The 18,573-nt window shown below is 45.9% G+C and overlaps 1 protein-coding gene across 3 annotated transcripts in view; it reads left to right on the plus strand.

The window, feature by feature from the left end:
- Positions 1-273: 273 nt before the first annotated feature.
- The window catches only part of KALRN (kalirin RhoGEF kinase), a 536,138-nt gene continuing 517,838 nt past the window's right edge, over positions 274-18,573 (plus strand). For 2 of the 3 annotated variants that reach the window (XM_086615858.1, XM_086615859.1), the window contains exon 1: positions 948-1,020. In XM_086615858.1, the coding sequence (XP_086471984.1) occupies positions 948-1,020 (73 nt within the window). Of the gene's footprint in view, positions 329-915; positions 1,021-18,573 lie in introns of those variants that run through there. The other variant, XM_086615857.1, reaches the window with a different exon arrangement.

Below are 18,573 nucleotides of genomic sequence, written 5' to 3' on the forward strand. Positions count from 1 at the left end.
CAGACTTCTTTTGGCTTTCTAGTCATCTAGGACTGTAAAGAATAAAACACGAAGGCAAGCCTGCAACAACATGCCGTTTCACTGATCGTTTCCAAAGCAATCGTGCCCCACAGCCGGTGAACAAAAAACCCAACCCACCCCACCAAACCCCAAAACAAAGAAATGTTTTTCCCTGTAGCCACACCGGCGTTCACCTTCTCTCCCGGGTACCTGCCCAGCTGACAGCCGGGCGCCGCGCCGTGCCCCCGCCGTTACTCATCGGAAGGGAGAGACATGGCAGCGGTGCAGACCGGCGATGCGCATCACTACGGCTGCGGAGCGCACCGGGGTAGGAAATAGAAAAATTCCACCCCCCGCCGAGGCGTCCCTGCCCGCACCTGTGCCCGGCCACCCCCCCGCGCCGGCAGCAGCTGCACCCCCGCCCCGCCCGGGGCGCGCTGCTGCGCGGAGCGGCCGCGCCCCGCGGAGGGGCTGCCCCGGCGGCGGGGGGCGCCGCAGCCGCCCCGGCCGGCGCCCCGGCCTGGCTCAGGAAGTGCCGGTAGGGAAGCGGCGGGGGCGGCCGCCGGGGGCCGGGCCGGGCCGGGCTGGGCTGTCAGCGCGGCGAGGGGCAGCAGCGGCGGCGGCGGTGGGGGGAGCGGAGCGGAGCAGGTCGGAACAATAGCGGGTGGAGGGGAGGGGGCCGGCGGCGGCGGGGCTCGGTACCCCGCCCCGGGCCGCGCCGCCCAGCGCAGCCCGGGGGCAGCGCAGTCCAGCCCCGGGGCAGCCGCCCCGCAGGCACCGCGGAAGGGATGATCCGGGCGGCGCTCGGCTGGGCTCGCTGCTAAACGCGCCTCCATCCCTCCCTCCCTCCTCTTCTCCCTCCCTCTTTCTCTCTCTCTCGGCTCTCCTCCTCCCTAACTCACTGGATATTACCAGCCGCCGGGCTCGCCGCCGCCTCTCTCCCAGCCATGAATCCCACCGAAGGGGCGGCGGAGGAAGGCGCTGTCCCCGACTCCGAGGTGGATGCTTTCTTCCGAACAGGTAGGGGAGCCGCGGGGAAGGGGCCGGGACAGCGCCGGGCCCTGCCTCTGCCGCGGGATGCGGGGCTGGCGGCGGCGGCGCGGGCACCGCCGGCAGCGGAGCCGCGGGGAGGGGAATTGAGGGGATCCCCGCCTGCCTCCTCGCTTTGTCCGCCGCAGCCCCTCGGCTCGTCCGTGCCCCGATCCCCCCTCTCACTCCCGAGAGGATGCTACAAGGGGCTGCGCTCCTGCTGCCGACTGCCTCGGGAGGGGACCGGCCGGCCCCCGCCCCGCCAGGCACAAAAGCCCCGTGGGGGATGCTCGGGGAGAGCCGCCGCGTTGTCGCCCCCGCGGGAGGCTGCGCTGGCCGGGCCCCCGCCCAGGGCAGCGGCGGCCGCCCGAGTACTGGCCGGTATTTGGAAGCGGAGCCAGCTGCCCCGGTGCTGGCCGGTGTGTGGAAGCGGAGCCGGCTGCCTGCCCTGCCCGCCCCGCTCCGCCTGGGCGAAGCGCCGGGCGCTACCCCGGCCGCCTTCGGGGCGCCCGGGGAGGGCAGCGCTCGCCCGCAGCCCCGCTGCCGGCCGGGGATGCTGACCTCGCGGGGACGGGCTCGCAAAGTATCTCAGGGCTGGGCGACAGCCGTGTGTTCCGCTCTCCTGTTCAGGGGATGCTGAGGTGGAGCAGAAGTGTAGCTGGGCTGCAGCACAGCGTGGTGTGGGGCCTTCGCTAATGATGCAGCCGTTAATTAAATTCTCTGGGCAATGGGTGCGTGCTGGGGTCCCCGCTGCACCAGCCGTTTGTGAGGTGGTGTTTGTGTGGGAGCTCTCAGCTCTGAAACATGGCTTTGCACAGGATCAGCATCTCAGCTGAAACAACTTGTGGTCTGCCTTCTCCACTACCCCTCCCTCCCGACAAAATCTTAAGAAAGTATTATAGGCTTCTTGGTAAATCTGTAATTAAAAATCGTAAAGGATTAAATGCTTGTTTCATAAAGGGGATTGACCCTTTGAGGTGAAGACTGACACTTATTGCCACAGCTGTTTGTCAAGACTTTGCTTCTCAGCTGCTTTCCTCCTTCTACCTGCTCGTTAGCTACACTCAGTGCTTTGAGCTCCAGTTACAAAAAAACAATTATGTAATCACTGAAACTTTAAAGAAGTAAAATCCCGAAGGCTGCAGCAGCTCCCCTGCTATGGTAGACTGCACCCCATTTATGTGAAAACCCTTTGATCTAGAGGATAACTATAATAAGGTCTGGCTGTGTGTCTTGTGATCCACAAGCCATTAAGCCATGGGATATTTGCCTGTTGATAGCCTACCTGCTTACAAGCTAATTTCCTAAGTCTCAACAATGACAGATTTGTTTTAAAAAAGAAAAATAACTCACTAATTTTCCTTTTAAAAGAAACCTGTTAATTAAGGTTCTCCCCTACATTTTCCTCTCTCTTCCCTCCTTCACCCAAAGCCGAATCATTTCTCTGTGACACTGCCTTCTCAACGTAAGCACATTAGCAGAATTGAATTTGGACAGAGTCAAGTCTGTCTAGTTTATATGAAAAAAGTATTCCTAAATGAGGAAAAACCACAGGGAGCCACATGACTAGACATTTTTCCTAATCTGCTTCCTTCACCTGAAATTTCACCTGCAGATCCATGAATACAGTGTCACCTGCCTTATGCATTTAATCTGGAGATATCAGAAAGTGCTTCTTGAGGAAACAAAATCCTAGGAACCTGGGCCTGGAAGAGATGCCTGGGCCACGTCCTTGCACTGAAGCACGTATGCATAGGCTGTTCCTGATGGTTGTCTCATCTACTTTATGCTTCATCAAAGGAGATGGCAAAATTCTTGTTTCTGCACCGTTATGTAGCATCTCATGTCCAAAAAGATGACATGAAAAAAACCAACCTTATTAGTAATTAATTTTGATTGTCAGCTGTCACAACGGCCAGGCAACATCACTGAGAAATGGGGAAACAGCAGGAGAGCAGCACGACTCGCGTGGAATCGCGCTGCCAGTTTCCCACATTGTTTGTGCACCGTTCACTTCTGGGGTTTGTGCACTGCTGTTGTGCCTGTCTGGAGCTGGTTTTAATGGATGGCAGAGAGAACAGCTGATGTGGGGCTTAGGAGAACAGTTGTAGATGGGACACAGCTGATTCTCCCACTCCTCTTTTTGGCTGTTGATGGCAATCCTGCCTGAGTAACGGTTATGAAGCGTGGTTTGATTTGTAATAGCTGCAGAGACCTGCATTGACTTAACATCTTTTTTTCCCTCGATACTAATTTCTTCTTTTATTCCTTCTGTCCTGACTTGTATTCTGGACTTGTAAAGCATAACCATTGTGTCTTAACGTGCCCTTGTATGTTCAGATCAAACGAAAAATGAGTCTATGTGGTTTAAAGATTAGCTGCTCCAATAGCACAAGCGTACACTCAACTGCCCAAACTCTTCCCGAATTCATAGCTACTACACAGAAAAGCATGAACTCATTCTCAGTGAAAAAAATGGAGTCCAAGCAACTAATACTTCACTCAGAGGCTTTTAGCAAGCAGACAGGCTTTGCACTGAGCCAGGAGGATCGATAGGCTGCTCCCTGGTACCAGCAGAGGAGGCTGATGCTGGGAATGGCGCCACGCATGGAGCAGCTCTCCCAGCAGCACCCAAACACTCAGAGGTAGCAGACCCTCCTCAGCGATGACAACTGAGATAGCAGCTCTCTGAGCTGTACCTGGAGAGTAAAACTGAAGGAATTAACACGAAGTAATAAAGGAGGGCCTGTTCTGGTGCTTACACGGATGAGAACTAGGAATGACTTTTAAGAAAAGGGTGGATATAACACCTGTGTGGTTGATGCTGGCAGTCATTTAAACCTCCCTGGAGACAGGCAGGGTAGGGGCTGTTCTAATTTTCACCATCAGATATATACAGAGAGTAATTCAGTCTTCTTTTAAAGAAACATTCCCATGTAATTGGGATAAAAATCAACAGGCAGAGGGACTTTAAGGGCAGAAATGACTATTGCAGTCTCCTGCTCTGATTTCTGGGAAAACACCAGCTGCTGAATCGAGGCAGTGATTTCGGTGCAACATCTATCACTTCTGTTTGAGCTTATGTTTGAGTAAGAAACCAAATCTATGCCTAGGTATGCCTTATTAAAATTTCTTATATCTGTTTTGGTGACAGATAAAATATGGGCAACTTGTCTGGAACTCTCAGTAGTCTCTATCAAATGTGCACCGAGGCTTTTATATTGCACAGAATGGAATCCAAATACTTGTTTCAAACATAAAGTAAGTCACTTTGTAAAGGGTACAAATGACAAATATCTGATACAGACACAGAGGGAAAGCTTTACCTTCATGCCTAAGCTGCAGGAATTTCTGTAGTGTGTTTTGGAAGCAGAGGTGAAACATAAAAGGAAGTCTTTTACGAAAATTTTAAATATTTATAGAGGTCAGTGACAGAACAATTTAGCAGACTACCAATTACTGGCAAAGGTAATCATCAATATTTTTTTATCCAGTAGCAGGTACAGTTTTATTTTCTAATTTATTTTTCTAGCACTCAAGTATAATATTGATTATGTCTGATACAAAGATGCTGACTGTGTCATCGATACTTCCTGTGAGTGAGTTGAAAATTGATATTGTTCCATCTTCTTTGACTGCGATGAATTATTCTGTTTGCTTTCTGCCTTCCACCAGCCGGTTATACTTCCAGCGTTGTTCATTTGTGCATGAGTGACTGGCAGCTCCGCTACCAAATAACTTCAAAATGATTGGCAGTGGCCAGGCTGTTTGATCAATAGACGTGCTTGAAATGATGTCTGCAGAGAAGTGCTCCTCGAGGTTGATGGCATCAAGTGTCTCTTCATAGAGCGGAGGCATTGATTCAATCGAGTTGTCACTGGGGGTGAGGTGTTTGCGTGACGCCTGGCTTCCTCAACTTGAGACTTGATAATTTATAAGGCCTGGTCTGGCAATATGTGCTGATAAAGGAGGCTCTGTTGTAGAAGACTGTCAGGTTGTGCCTACCACTTGGAAAGTGCCTGTTTTCTTTAAGGTGATGCTGTTAATTAAAACCTGTAACGCTCTCTGGAGGCATTGACCTCTGATCCTGTCAGGCATTTGAGTATTCTTTCTTTCTTTCTTTCTTTATTGTCTAATGTAGGTGTTTTTTCATGTGATCGACGTCGGGGAGGAGGACGGTTATGTCACTACATGTGGAGACCCAGATCCTCCCAAGCCTCTGTCACCTGGTGCCCCAGTGCAGGGGGAAGGCCGTGTGGCTCTGCCCTGCTGTTGTCCCATCGCCTCCTTAGAACTCTTGGAGGGAACTCTAAGAGTCCAGGAATTGGCACATAGACATGGTGAAAGACACGTAGATCAATCAAGAGGTCTTGGTGGGAATGGCTGTCCTCTCCCTGCTCTCACCCTGCAGCCACTGATCACAAATGGGCAGAACCTGCTGATTTGTGGGGTCTTGTGGCAAAAGGGAAGGATCTCTTTTTGTCTAATCCTGGAAGGGAACTATCTGAATTGGTGATTTATATTCAGAAAAGCATTTCTTTCCAGTACTTCTTCCTTCCTCCTCACTCAGAAGTACACACAGGGCAACATGGGTGACATCTGATAGTCGTTTACAATATGTTTCTTCTGGATGAGATTGTGTTGTGTTATAGGCCAGTGGAAGATATTTATTCTATTTGATATTAATTCAATTAATACTGAACAGAAATTACTTCCAGCTTCTGTTCAGAGCTGGTATGTACTGAAGTTCACAGCCACTGATTTCCAGGACAGGGTGTAATAGTGAACATAAGCTTATAGCACAGGCATCAGTAAAGTGCACAGGCAATGCAATACGGCTCAATATGTCACATGCAGAGGTTATTCTGGGAGGGGGGGAACCTGTTGCCTATGCTGTGTTTTGGGGTTGAAATTGTGAAAGAAGAAAAGCGCTATCCCAAAGTCGTCATCATCGTTGAATCATCATAGAATGGTTTGGGTTGGAAGGGACCTTTAAGATCATCTAGTTCCAACTCCCCTGCCACAGGCAGGGAAACCCTCCATTAGACCAGGTTGCTTAATCAAAGAGGAGCTCTGATCAACCCTCCTAGTGCTTGTGTAGACCGCTTTGTGTGTGGCCTTAGATGGCCACGCATGTGTTGGGATAATGAGCTGCACATATACTAGCGAGCATCCAGCTTGGCCAGGCAAATATACTATCGCTGTTTCCCACTGCCTGCTTATCAAGTCCCATAATAATAGGCTGCTGGGGAAACTTGAAGTTTAGAAATGGGAGCAACTTCGATGGGTTTGGTTTGGTGGTGTTTTTTGTTTGTTTTTTTTTTTTAATTTCCAAGCACACCCTTACGTTAAGAGCCCGCTGGGGAGTCCTCTGGCTGGACAGGTGCTCTGGACCTCGTGAAGGTTGGGGATGAAGTATTCTGTTGTTTCAGCTGCTGTGACCTTGTGGTCCCTAGGAAGGTTGATTATGGATGTATAGCAGCTTTATTGCTCCATGGCGACACATACCGTACAGTACCCAGTGGTATTTTAAGTACTTCATAGTTATATCAAAGAAATACTTATGGAGTATTAGGCCTTATAAACCCATAGCGCTGTGCATTTTATGGCTGGAACTTAAAGTAAGTCATGAAACAACTTAGAGGTATTTATGCTTTTGTTTGATTTGGACTGGTGTCCTGCTTTTAATATTTCTTTGGATAAACAACCCCCGTTTTACAGCCTTGCATGGCACACGCGCCCTGTGTTTAACTGAAGGGACTCTGCCGCTTGGGGAATTTTGCCTAGCGAATCTGGCAAGCATAACAGCGAATATTACGATATATGTGTTGCAAAAGAAAGCTGGATACAAAAAGAGAAGTCAAATATGATTGTCTGAATAGAGAACCCTAGAGTGCAGAGGGCTGTAAAAGAAAAAAGTCATAATATTTTGAAATATTTTTTTTCCACTCAGTTCTGGGACAGATTGTGTTACTGTCGCGCAGATCCAGAGGACTTCAGAGGAATTGTTTGCGAGTTTTCATGGATGTAACTGAAAACAGAACTTGCCTTGGTACTGCCATGGCAATCATAAATCTAGGTTGGAGTCAGTCACCTGTGCGGTATGTGGACTGCGGTGGGCTGAAGTGGGATTTAGAGCATTTCGTGCTAAGAATGGAGTAATATTTCAGCAAAATATTTAATTTTTCATGTCGTATTTCAGATTTGGTTCAGAGTGAGCCCAGTATTTGAATCCAGGGCAAAGACTTGACTTTAAAGTCATTGCGAAAATTGTTACATGTGTGATTACTGTCGAATACCGTTAGTTTCAGTTGCTTTTAATTTTTTTTTTTATTTTGAACTATTCAGTGAAGATTCAAAGGGGTATATTAAAATTACGTACAGTGTTGGAGTGTGAAATACCATGTAAAACATTTCTTGAAATTTAAATAATTCCTGTTTCCTAATCAAGGGTTTAGGAGATAATTCTGTTTCTACTTTTAAATATAAATATTCATTTTGTTTGCTCATTTTCATTAACTTACTACCTAGAATAAATTGTAGTTTATTGGGGTTCTTTCTCCCTTACCAACATGTATGGTTTTGTTACTGAAATCTAGGAGTGTTTTCTGTTTCTTCCAAATTACACAATATAATGACTGAGAACATATAGGTACATAGGCCTAATTTGTTGCACTCCCACTTCAAGGCAACAAATTGCCTTTAAAACTAAAAATGAAATTCCTTTTTTTGTAACCTCAATTATCTGAACCAGCATTTCAGTTTCACTGATGGAACAAAACTACCATAATTAGGCAGACTGTAGTTTTTAGCGTAAGGTCACATCATGCTTTGCCGAGAATAATAAGAGGAAATGATCTTCAATTTAACATCTCGGTGACGGGCAGGCCAGCTGCTCTGGTCATTTCGGGTAGTGAAGTGGCCTTGGGAAAAACAGTGAGTTGAGTGTGTGTTGTTCGTGAGAGAAATTAAATTAACCGTATCGCACAATTGGTACCCACGTGGACTTAGAGGAGTTTTCAGGTTTTTTAAACTACTTTTTCTTTGTGTGTGTGTGGAATAAGCTGTGCTGCAGTGGCAGAAGACAGGCTTTACCTTTAAAATAAAAAAAAATAATTACAAGGAAAGACTGGACTCCAAGATATCGCTCTCTTCTGAGGATTGCGAGCCTTTCTTTGCAAGGTGACTGTTTGGTAAAACAGTAAAGGCAGCAGCTCAGGCACGCTCCGCTGCAGCCGGGATATGAAGAGTGGTAGTTGGCCCAGGTTGGTTTGTTACCTGAAATTAAAACATACATATATATATATATATATATAGAGTGAGATGAGCTTTGTAAAGGTTCCCCGCTACTACCGGTGCTGCTGGCGCAGTTCCTGGCTCCTGGAGCGTACCCTGGCGCTCCCGCTGTTTTAATGGCAACTGGCAGCCTACATTGGGAGCAGCATCGTCAGCTGGAAACAATAGTGTCTGATTCTTGTTTGTCAGCCCGGACAATAGCCCCACTGATGGGCTGCGGTGGAGGAGAGCAGGCTTCCTTTGTATGGCAGTGCAGGCATGGCAGATGGCTAATTGGACATGATAAACCACGGGGCAATGGGGGAGAAAAAGGAGATCTGCAGGGATTATCGGCTTGGGTCCCCCACGTTAGGGGAAAAAAATAGTAATATTTTAAAGATGTTACCAACTTTAGTTCTTTGCCATGAATATATCATTCAGTAACGAGGAAGGGGACACACTAACTGAAGTCTTTCCTTAGCTGTTGTGAAGTCCATTTTATTAGCTGGGAGCAAATCATATTACTTTATGGGAAGGTAGGCAAACACATGGCCCCCAGAGACGCTGGCATGGCACTTAGGAAAATTAGCAGTGCATATTTTCACCAGCCTTGTAAGTGAATGTCAAACTGTTGTGCCAAACAGCATCCGAGCTGAAAACAAAGAGCTTTGCAGCAATGCTTTTCAGGAGCAGAAAGTTACGCTCTACTGTAGTTTGTCTTGATACAAATAGACATCCATAAGTGTTGGAGCACTGAAAAACGAAGCTGATTAATGAAGACAGAATTTATTTATTTAAATGTATTTTGTTAGACTTAATAGAGTATACACTAAGAAGCCAAAACCTGAGGCCCTTGTGTAAACAAACTTTTGCTTATTTAAAACAGCTTAGTGAAAAATGGAATTAAAGCCTCGAGGTGAGGACCACAAAAATGATCAGAGGGGTGGAACACCTCACCTATGAGGAAAGGCTGAGAGAGTTGGGGCTGTTCAGCCTGGAGAAGAAAGGCTCTGGGGACACCTTATTGTGGCCTTTCAATACTTAAAGGCGGCTTATAAGAAAGATGGGGACAGACTTTTTAGTAGGGCCTGTAGTGATAGAACAAGAGATGATGGTTTTAAACTAAAAGAGGGTAGATTCAGACTAGAATTAAGGAAAAAAAAATTATGAAGGAGGTAAAACACTGGAACAGGTTGCCCAGAGAAGTGGTAGATGGACCGTCCCTGGAAACGTTCAAGGTCAGGCTGGACGGGGCTCTGAGCAACTTGATCTAGTTGAAGATGTCCCTGCTCATTGCAGGGGGATTGGACAAGGTGACCTTTAATGGTCCCTTCCAACCCAAACAATTCTATGATTCTAAGGTATGTGTCAATCCCAGGTAGTTTTTGCTATGAGATATGTAGGCTTAGCTGGTGGCTGTGGGCTGTGAGCTCAAGGCTGTGCCCACAGCCTGGTAGCAGCAGGCAGAAGTTTGTCCCATTGTATGCATTTTAATTCCTTTTTGCTCCCCCCCTAGTTCAACAGCAAGAGAAAGCACACTACAGCTTTGAGAGTAATTTTTTTTCATCTTCCCTCTGTCCACAGAGGAGGTATAAGAAGTCAGGCTGAAAGGGGCTCATGTGCATCAGTGGCTGCTGCAGTGATTGCAGTCATCACTGGCTTTAGTTCCCTGTTTAGTAAAATGGTATCAAGTGCCCAGAATACTTTGCTATTTTAGTGTCTCTCATAATAATAATGTTATGGCATATAACAGATACATTTAAATTGTAGTAAAAATAAATCTGCAAGAGGTTAAAAATAATAGCTAGCAAGAAATAAGCAGTACTGTGTGGAAGCAGATTTGCTTTCTGTGGAAATGTCTGGACTGTGTTTCTCTTCCACTGTTTACTACTGTCTTTTCCCACGGGACAAGTTTAGTGGGAACTCCAGATGAAAAGTTTCAGTGGGTTTCCTTTAAGTGCTGTACCTGTCAGTCTGCTCAGCTTTTGAAGCCATAGGTGCAGGAGACCATTTGAAGGATTGAGTGGATGCAATAAAACTTCCAATAGGGCTATCCTCCTGTAGGATCTACCACGTTGTCATTTTGTTACAATGGTTCTCTACCACAGTTTCTTATTTGTATTATTGTCTCGGTCACTGATGAGCTCCTTCTGAAGCAGGTGCTGCATGAACACTTGTCAAAAAGGTGATTCCTGCCATCAAGTACTTAGAATAAAAGCTGTCAAGTGGATTGTGAATTCTTTAACCAAAGACTTGTCTTTTTCTTTGATTTTGCTTTTAAACATGTCTTAAGGACAAGCCACAGGAGTTACGGAGTCTAGCACTGGGTGTGGATCAGAGGGAATGGCTGAGAGTAAGGTACAAGCAGAAAAATAGGGAAGAGATGAGAAAACTGTAGAGAAACCTGAAAAACCTTGGAAGAATGCAACTGTTGCCTAGCAGAGCACTTCAGAGTTGGAGAGGGCTTGGCTGAGAAAGGGATGTCAGCCTGCATGCTCCATGGAAGGGAAGTGGGTGATGTCAGTGTGAGGAAGGTCAGAAGCCAAAGGAAATCACAGAAATGAGACAATAAGAGGTTTGTTTGGAGTTGTAGCTTTTGGGATGGAAAGCCAAAGGTAGGTTTTCTGACACGTTAGAGAAAAAAATTGGCAGACTTGGGCTGAGTATATAGTGAAAGGAGGGAACAGGCAAATCCTGGGCATGTACTATGCTCAGAATTGGGAAGCCAGCCATAGGAGGTATTCCAAAGCACAGGCAAAATAGCAAGGTTTTCTCTTCTAGGAGATGCTCCTCACCATTGAAGACCATTATTATCACACTGCAGTCTTTTAATGGTGACTGCACCAAATGCCTGTCTTGCTTTGATGCTGCGGAGAGAAGACATTTCCCTCTGAAGTGAAGACCCAGAGCCAAAATCCTTCGGTGTTCTGCTTCACGTTTAATGCCATTAAATATGTCAGGAAGAGCCAGCCTCCTTGGATCTGACTGCTACTGTGTTTGCAGCCATTTAACTTTCCTGCTCTGCTTTTCTGTGCTGAGGCAGAGTTCAGGAGTGATGCTAATAGAGTCAGTCTGAAGCGTTCAGATAAATTTAGTCCGAAGGAGCAAGTCAGGCCTACCGGGTAAATAGTAACGATCTTGTGAGCTTCAAGGACTTAGATCTACCGCGTGCGACTCTCCCGTAACAGCTTGCTCCTATTCAACTCAATCCTGCTCAAAACTTAGCTGGGGTGTTAAATAAGCCAGCTATCTATTACAGATGCCCGTTAGTCTGTAATCTGTCTGCTGCTTCAGGTTACTTATCAAATTCCTAATGAGACTGTCTTGAACTATTTGAGGCCAGGAGAAAGCTGTTGTCACTGGCTCGGTTTAAAACACCTCTGTGCTGAAACAGAACAGAGGGAAAACCCTGTTGGTCAGGGGAGTTCAGATCAATTAAAAGTGCTCTGTATGGTAATGGAAGTTTGTAAAAATGGCACTTCCCAGCATGTCTGCCCTTACCGTGGGAAAGGATTCTATTTATTTATTTTTAAAAGCTACTAGCCTTCATCATTGAGTTGTGCAGTAAGGTGTAACTGGCAGCTCAGACCTGGTTGCTGTGATTGGGATTGATTTCGGTGCTCGATCCAGCTTCAGCTCCATCGTGATGTTTGTGCCTGGGAGCCTTGTGATGCTTATGTTCAGTAGTTCAAAACCAATGGCTGGTAGGTTCTTGCTCGGGTAGTCAAAGGACAGGTTTCTACAGCAGCCACTTCAGAAGTCAAGCAGAGCTCAAGATGTGCAGGATGCACATGATTGCTTTGCTGGGCTCAGCCATCCTCAGCTCCTCTTGGTGTGCAGTAGTAATGGAGATAATAGTGATTAGAAATGAGAAAATAGAATTAGTACAGCATTTCAGAACATTTAAGTAGTCACAGGCGGTGTAGAATAGGGAAGGCTCCTCAAAGCCATCTATAAAAAGGGAATAACAGGCACAAAGCTGTAGTAAGTGGTTTTCTTGAGGCTGCATGGACTTTGTGCACGTGTTCTCTAAAAACCCACGTCCTGGTGCTGGACCAAACCCTGACAAAGTGCTGCATGCCTTTACCTTCTGTTGGCAGGGTGCAGGCCAGGGAAAGCACACCAGTCAACTTTTTACTGTAGGATTGTCAAAAGTCATGGCTGAAGTGACAGGTGAAATCAGAGAGATGTGCCAACACTTGACTCTCGTTAAACCACTTGATATGGGTGCCTATATATGGATGCAGGTGACCTGCTTCAGACAGGTTGTACATCTTGGCCTTAGTCCTGGAAATGGGATTAACACACCTTGCCTATGTCCACACCAACCAGTCAAAAGGTCTTAAGATTTTTATTACACTGACCCTATTTTTAAATATACGTAGGTCAGAGCCACATCTGGTGTAAAAAGTGGCCCGATGCCAGTGAGAGCAGAGGAGCTACAGTAATTTACACAGGCGGAAATTTTGGCCCGTGTTCAGCTGACAGACTCATGTGGGGCTGGGGCCAAAGAGTACTGGTAGCAGAGTAAGGATATTTCTAATTTAATGCGTTAAGACATCCAGATGATTTTGCTCATCCCTGTGGCACCTGAACGCTGACAAAACGAGGCACTTGGGCTCTGGGTCTGTTCTGCTCACTGTTTGGTAGGGTCCCCTGTGCCTTTTTTTGTAATGAGCGTGCTGCTGTGAAAGTTACATCTATTAAATGCTAAATGTAAGAAAGATTTAATGACATGTTATTAAAAAGTTCCCCCTACCTAAAAATGCTTTGTTTCCAGCCCAGGTTTGCTAATATATTCCATATTTCACAGAGATCTCATGAAGAGAATGCTGTCAGGAGCCATTTACAGCTCTGATCCTGCTTTTGTTGTCTTTACGAGTGTCAGATTCCCTTTCGCTGCAGAGCCAACCACTCTGCCACGAAGTCTATGCCGTGGATGTCTCCCATGGGCGCGTTAGTTACTCGGGGCATGGGAAGGTACCTCCTGACTGGTTCCATACAGCAGAGTTTAACTGAGCTATAAACATAGTATACGATTTCCTTTTCTTGGTCTCATTTTTCCTCAGACTTTTTCCTCTTGGAATATATCTAGCAAATGTAAAACCTGTGTGTCACTATTCCAAATGGGGCTGTTCGCTTAACTTGGCATTGTCCAGGGCAGAATAAATACCCAAGGCCTTCTGAAGAATGCTGAGTTGATTGCTCATACCACCTGTATTTACCAGTAACGTTCCCCATGTAACATGTGCATGAGAGAACTGTGAAGAGTTGTAATTAAGTGCTTCTCTGAAGAGTAACTTTGACACTGACAAGAAATAGAAAGTCATGTTGCATCCTCCTATGGGATTATATAGACGAAGGGAAGTTTCCTCTTTGGAAGTTATCTTTGTATTTATTTTCTTTAGAGACAGAAGCTGCAGGAGGTATAGCACAGGCAGCGGTCACCAGTCTGTGGACTGCAGAGATCGGTGTGGGAGCTCTCTCCCCCCCTGAATGCCACTGCCCCTCCATTGCTCCCCAGTCCAGAGCGCAGCCCTTACTTTTTGTTGGCTGCAGCTCCTCAGAAAAGGGTTCCTTTGGCTCATATATACTTGGAAGATTTAAGAAGCAGCAAACCTGCTCCTTGGCTGTTTTCTAGATGTCCCCAATCCAAATGGGCCTCTGTCTTGTTGAACTGAATGACAGTGTGCTATGGGGGGAGTCTTTTGCTCCTTCTCCTCTTGTCCTGCCCCTGGGGTATGCAGTGACCTCTGTTTGCACACAAAGTAGCTGAATGTCAAATGGACAAGACAGAAACTTTATAGAGATTAAACTGGAAATCTTGAAAATAATAGGATAGCACAGAGGGCAGACTTGGGGTGCCTAACCGGCAGGTGTGCAAAGTGCCCAGGCAAACAAAGCAGGACTAAGCTCCTTTTTTTCTTTTCTCTGTTTGTTTTTTTTTCATCTAACATGTGGCTATGTTAACAGCTGCAGCTAATGACTTCTGAAGGGATCTCCTCTCCTGGCTCTCTTTTGCTGTTCCAATCTATGTATGTATTTTCCCTGAGAGCTGTTCCAGGAACTGAATTAAAACCTCCCTAGTCATTACTTTTTCCTTTTGGTGTGCGGACACCCTGCAAACAGTGGCTCGGGCAGCAGCCTGAAGCAGTTAGCTTTCAGAGGAAGCCAACTGTAGCAATCTGTTTTTAAAAGGTTATTTTGATGAATTGGATTTTATGACCTGATTTGAACTGGTCTTGGGCACCCACGTGTTGTGCTGCCTCAGTCTGAACCCACAGGAGCGTCACTGTTTGCTGTTTTGCCATTGCAGTCCTATCTGCTTTCTGTATCAGACAGCAGCGAGTGAGTGTCTCCATCCTCAATCCTGCTTGTCCTGTGCGTTGACAGTACAGAGTTGCAGATCTTTGCTGGGGAAAGCAAAAAACTATGCTTGCCATATGGCAGTTTCTTGGCTGTCCTGTTTCCCTTCAAGCGGTGGGAGTCTGGAGTTGGGGCTGTCATCTTTTGTGAAACGCTATTATGTTTTTTATTTTGACTATCTGTAAAAAATTATTCAGGAATCCTCCATGACCAAAGAGTTTGTATAAATTTCATCCTTAACTTTGCTATAGAGTCATGGATAAAGGTGCAGTGTAAGACCTTAAAACACCAGAGTTACAAACACCCACATCTCTCAGTTAGAGTAAATGAAACTTGAACAGCCTTGACCCAGAAAGCCACGGGCTGTTGCAGCATCAGTCCCTGATGCCTCGTTTGGACGCATCCTTGCACAGCTCCTCTTAGCATCAGTAGCGCAGGAGCTTTACAGTGGGGCTTTGGTGGGCACCAGCCTGGGCTTGTACCTCCTTATCGGAGGCATTCAGCATGTAGGAGCGAATATAAATCCTGTATTCAGTCCTCTTGAAACTGTCTCAATATTTCTATTGTGTAATTCTACACAGTATTTCTATTGTGCTGAAGTAACTTGAGTTTATTCTCAATCCAGAAACAAATGGGAAAGCTGTAAGGATTGCTTTGGATTGGTATTGATGCTCAAGAAAGCTTTATGTTTCAGGGTCACAATTTTACACACAGATAAGTAAACGAATGTGTGAGTTTGGAAGTTTAGGACTTGTCATGGAGGTGTTTATCATACTGCAGTCCTGCTGGGACTTTGCTGATAAACGGGATTTTTAGACAGAAAGCCTCCATGGATGGGTAGCTGCTGATGGCTCTGTTGTTGGCACCCATCCATTTGAGCCCCTAAGAGGCACTTAGATATTGCAACTGTACTTTTTTCAAAGTTAAGGCTTGAGGTTCACAGTTTTGAAGCCATTGGTGCAACCAAGGAATCTCCCAAGTAATTTCTGGAAGGAAGGCTGCATTCCTAATATCCTGGCCAGATTCCTCTTGGGATAGCTATATTCTTCTCTTGCTTGTGTACATTTCTACTGTGAGGTTACACTTTACAATGCTGGTGTGCCTGAATAGTTGCTGAATTTGACTGTCTGAATTGCTGCATTTTAGTATTGAGAGGTAATTTGTATCTGTGACTCCTCCATAGGGCTTCGGGGTGAAGATCCTGTTATTCTTAGCGCCTCCCCTGCCTTTACGTAACCTCCCTATCTCGCTCTGAGCAAGGTAAAACAAACGCAGCCTCTGGCAGCTCTGTCTCAGGAACAGCACACACAGGCACCACATCCAGGCACCTCATCCTTCCCGGCTGCTCCCGAAGCTGTCCGGGAACACACGGGCTTCCCTGCGTCATGGCCCAGCCTGTGCGCCTGAAGGAAACCCCCTCGGCTCTTCAGCTCTTCCTGACCAGCTGCGCACCAGTCCGGCACGTCACAGCTCATTGTTTAAGATGGCCAGAGCGCGTTGCGGTCCTGCAGCATGAGAGGGGCTGTAAAACGTGAAACGATGTTATTGTTGTTAAGAAGTTTATAAGCTGTTAAACGCCACGTGTTGGTCAGGCAGAGCTTTTCTGTTTCCACTGCTTGATAAGAGGCTTGTGAGTGAACACCTGCTGTATGCAAGCAGGGGAAAAGGCAGGCTCCGGTTGTCTCCAGCATCCCAAATCAATGGGTGCTTTCCTGGTGCTGACTGGAGCTGAGTTCCCAATATCTCGGGTGTGTATGTTTGTATAGGGTTAATGAGGATGCAAGCAGCTGAATTCCAAGCTTTTGACAGAAGCTCTTGAGCTTCTGCATCCATAACCTTCCTGAGGCTCCCTTAGGTAAAGCCTGGCATGCTTTATCTGACAGAGAGCTCGACTGATATTTCTAATGGCTTACTCTGCTGGTTTCCGTGTGTCTAGGTGCAGCCAGAAACGTTCATCCTAAAGTTGTAGGTATCCCCAAGTTATATTTACAAGTGGGAATGTTTGCAACAGAAATGCCTCAGCAGACAGGCTGTGATACAGGAATGAGTGTTGCATCCCTGTAAGATGAAACAGTTGTGCCTTTTTGGATGGGAACCATGATTTGGATACAGGAATCTTATGTGCTAGAACAGCATCTTTTACTGAGCTTTTAATTTTATGCATCTCATCTTTTCTGGTCGATGTCAGACCAGAGGTTCCTCAGTTATTCTCGTTCATCTTAAGTACAGTTATACCCGTGCTGTGAAAACTGGTTCATTGCAGAACAAGGATTTTTTTTTTTGCAATGGAGAATCTTAAGAGAAAAGATTGCTGCTGTGAGAAGCAAAGCTCTTGGTCTTGTTGTTCTGTGTTCCTCTTGTCATTGTTAAAGCTCTTCATGTTAGACTGTGAGCAGCCCACATCATCACTGGCTCTCCCTGCTGCTGGAGCCTGCCGTGAGACCATAATCCTGCATTTGCCACCACAGTGTCTTCCCATACAGTGTGATTTTACAAATCTAATATTGTGCTTTCTCTGCAGGAACAAACAACGACAAGCAGATAGGCTGCAAATAGCAATGTTAGCAGAAGGAAGCAAGTATCCCGTCATCTGACAGTGCTGGACAAGCAGCAAGCTAATTTTCACCTTGTAGTACCAAGGTTGTAGATAAGTTTAGTGGACAATGTAAATTCTGGAGATGAAGGTCCTACTTCTGCTGTGCCTACTGAATGACGCTTAGCAATTAGCGTTGCCCCGTGCCTCAGGTTTCCCTCTGAGAATTGAGCAATTGGCTATGGATGAAAAGCCCTATAGAATAATAACACTTAAAGCAGTGTGTACAACAGTTGTTAACACAGAATGCTGTCATCATCTCCGCTTTATAAATGCGAGGAACTGAGGCCAGAAAATGGTTTGCCAGAAGCTATTGATGTAGTCCGGGCAAGAGTCCTCATTAGACCTCCGGAGCTGGCGGCCGCCTGGCCAGCCTGCAGGCTTCATGCTGCTCATCACCCTCCTGCCCTGCCTTTGGCTACCGCGGCGCTGGTTAAACGCAGAGGACTTTGGTGTGCGGAACAGATTTAGGCTCATTCCTTTCACTGTTCCTGCTGAGTGAATTGGAAAAGTAATAAACAAAATGATTTTTATCTAGGAAAAAGGTTTTGGAGTCCTCCATTTTTAACAAGCGTACATTAAGAGTACAAAGTATATGGGACAGCATTGTCCTAATTAGTTTTCTGTCAAAATTAACAGCTCTTGAGTTCAATAGGAACAGATTTAGGCCAACACAGTGTCTTTGAAGAATTCACAGGACTTTTGCCCTGTGATTTGGATATGAGCTGAAGCTTCAACATCATGGAACCTCCTCTGACCAGAGCTTTACTCTTCATTTAAAATGTTCTCTCTCTTTAAAAGCCAGCTTCTTATTGTAATTTGAATCCATCTTATTTTAGGGTATATATTTAGTATCCAGCTGATTTTTTTCCCCTCTAAAGTTCTTGGATAGCAAGTCCATTAAGAAATCTCAGTGTTGCCAAACCAGTTTAAGACATTTGGAACTTCAATTACCTGCTGAACTCTTAAAAAGTAATTTGGTAATGAAAGCAGTGAATGCATTCTGCAGTGTTTAAGGATTGCTTACAGAGATAAAATGGTTTTGGCTGGATGTCAGATAATACTTTTATGCTGAAGCATATGTGCAAACAGTTTTTTCTCCTTTTTTTTTTTGAATGAATCTGAAGAGCCTAATCCTTCAGAATATCCCCAAACAAATCTGGATTACTAGATTCTGTGTTCTTAGTTGAAGACAGTCGTTTAGTATTTGCACCTGAGGAACATCTTTCCTCTCTACATCTTGATGTATTTTACAAAGCCAATGAGTTCAGTCTAACCAAACTTCTATGAAACAAGAAAATATAACTTCC

The sequence above is a fragment of the Tauraco erythrolophus genome, chromosome 8, assembly GCF_009769465.1.
Source record: "Tauraco erythrolophus isolate bTauEry1 chromosome 8, bTauEry1.pri, whole genome shotgun sequence".
Taxonomy (NCBI): domain Eukaryota; kingdom Metazoa; phylum Chordata; class Aves; order Musophagiformes; family Musophagidae; genus Tauraco; species Tauraco erythrolophus.